This window comes from Phacochoerus africanus, chromosome X (assembly GCF_016906955.1).
Source record: "Phacochoerus africanus isolate WHEZ1 chromosome X, ROS_Pafr_v1, whole genome shotgun sequence".
Taxonomy (NCBI): domain Eukaryota; kingdom Metazoa; phylum Chordata; class Mammalia; order Artiodactyla; family Suidae; genus Phacochoerus; species Phacochoerus africanus.
In genome coordinates this window covers 42,169,847-42,172,033 of record NC_062560.1, presented here as the reverse complement: position 1 = coordinate 42,172,033, position 2,187 = coordinate 42,169,847, and the positions used below count along the sequence as shown (strand labels likewise).

General features: G+C 52.5%; 1 protein-coding gene across 1 annotated transcript; it reads right to left on the bottom strand.

Moving 5' to 3' along the window:
- Nucleotides 1-840: 840 nt before the first annotated feature.
- DUSP21 (dual specificity phosphatase 21) lies at nt 841-1,652 on the bottom strand. Its single transcript, XM_047765608.1, has one exon. The coding sequence runs from the start codon at nt 1,464-1,466 to the stop codon at nt 897-899; it is 570 nt and encodes a 189-aa protein (XP_047621564.1). The 5' UTR covers nt 1,467-1,652; the 3' UTR covers nt 841-896.
- Nucleotides 1,653-2,187: the final 535 nt, after the last annotated feature.

Below are 2,187 nucleotides of genomic sequence, written 5' to 3'. Positions count from 1 at the left end.
GTGAGGGTTGCCGAGGGCACCCTGAGACCCTGCCATATAGTATGGCACTGGCAAAAATATTTTCAGGAGTTCCCGTCGTGGTGCAGTGGTTAACGAATCCGACTAGGAACCATGAGGTTGCGGGTTCGGTCCCTGCCCTTGCTCAGTGGGTTAAGGATCCGGCGTTGCCGTGAGCTGTGGTGTAGGTTGCAGACTCGGATCGGATCCCGCGTTACTGTGGCTCTGGTGTAGGCTGGCAGCTAGGGCTCCGATTCGACCCCTAGCCTGGGAACCTCCATATGCCGCGGGAGCGGCCCAAGAAATGGCAAAAAGACAAAAAAAAAAATCAAATTTATTTAGTGGGATGGGTTTTTTGGGAAACTATTTTATATGTATATCTAATCTAGAAAACCAGAGTCGGGCCACCGTAGTTGAAGGTGGGGGCAGGAGCGGCCTGAGGCTCCCCCGAGGACTCCCAGAAAACCCCAAGAAACCTACTTATCCAGTAGCTTGGCACTTAAAAGAAGCACATGGGAATGCCGCGATGTCTAACGCGCTAACTTTGAGTTGGGAAGAACGAGGTGGGATTGGGGGGGACTCAACCTTGGATTAGTCAGCCTCTGGCAGGTCCCAAAACACAGGCGCATCTGAACTGGGCACCACCTCGCGCCTCTCCCGCCAGGCCCCAGCAGCCATGCCCTGCCACTCACAGGATAAGAAACACTGTCACCATTTTACATTGAATGAATTTTATTCTTTAAAGATAAAGCATCCTAAGCTAAAAACATCCCCCCTCCCCCCTTTTCACGTGCCCTTCTAAAAGGTGATGTCGTTTCTTTACCAACGAAGTTCAACGTTCAGTTCAGTGTTGGGGCAGGATCTGCAGCAGAGGTCAGGGGCTGGCCTCGAACGGCCTCTCACATGGGCATCGTCAAGCAGACGTCTTTCTCATAGATGTCAGGAATCAGACCCACCGGGGAATCGACCATGTGAACGGTGTTCTTACTAAACAGCTTGAATTCATAATGGATGAGCTGTTCCCAAAAGCCGCTGTTGGGCCGGATGATGGGGCGGCACAACTTGGTCCACGTGTGGGCGTCCAGCAGCGACATGGAGCGGTACTTCATGAGGTAGGCAAGGCAGAGAGCGGCAGAACGGCTCACCCCCGCGGCGCAGTGCAGCAGCGTTCGGCCCTGCTTCATTTCCACGCTGTGGATCTGATCCGCGATAGGGTCAAAAAAGTCATAGAGGCGCGAGGTGGGAGCATCCGCCACCGGCACGTGTACGTACTGGATGTCTTCGAAGAACACGTCGGCCACCTCCATGGACACATTGACGACGGTGGTGATGTGGTGAGCAGATAGCATGAGTTTGCTGTTGGCTGCCGCACCATTGCCAAGGTACAGACTGCCGGTTATCTGGGAGAGGCTGTGGACGGTGGGCTGCTGGACAGCCTGAGCCGAGATGGGACACGGCGGTGTCGTCATCAAGGCAGCAGGACAGGGGTCTCTCTGGGCTGGTTTGGGGCACTGCTCCTGGGAGCGAGTTCAGGAAGCTTCAGCTCCGTGAAGTCTCTGGAGAGGGTCCGGGGGACAAGTACACCGGTCACTGGACACCACCTCTCACTGTATCCATGTGTCCCCCCGCCCCCGGGCCCAGTGCAAGCGTCACAATCCCTCACTGCCCTTCCCACTGGTTTCCATGGCAATGACAGCTTGCTACAGGGAGGACTTGGCCGCAGGGTCGGGTCTTTAGAGAAACACCGGCTCCCTCTTCTTTTATCTTTCTTCAGAGTCATTTATGTTTTGAGCCGAATTCTTATCTGTCTTAGTGTTTTAAAATGTTCTGTTACCAGATATCTATATCATGCCTCAATTATTGGACCACAGTGAACACCAAATCTATGAATGCGTCTATCTTGTTGTTGAGCAGGGCTTACACTTTTTTTCTACAGAGTAACAGTATCATGTTTTAAATTGGGGGCACCGCATTTGGCTCATGTGATAGGCTAATCTCTATAAAACTGCAGCGAGATAGGGCTGTGGCTGGGCTTGGTGAGCTGGCCTGATACTTCTTTGTTGATTGTAGCCATAGAATTATGTCCCTGCTCACAGACACATCAGGACTATTTTTAAGGGAACATGGCTGATATACAGCCCTTTATCTACGAGTGAAGTTGGCCTGTGGTGAGCAGTTGTGACTAATTTA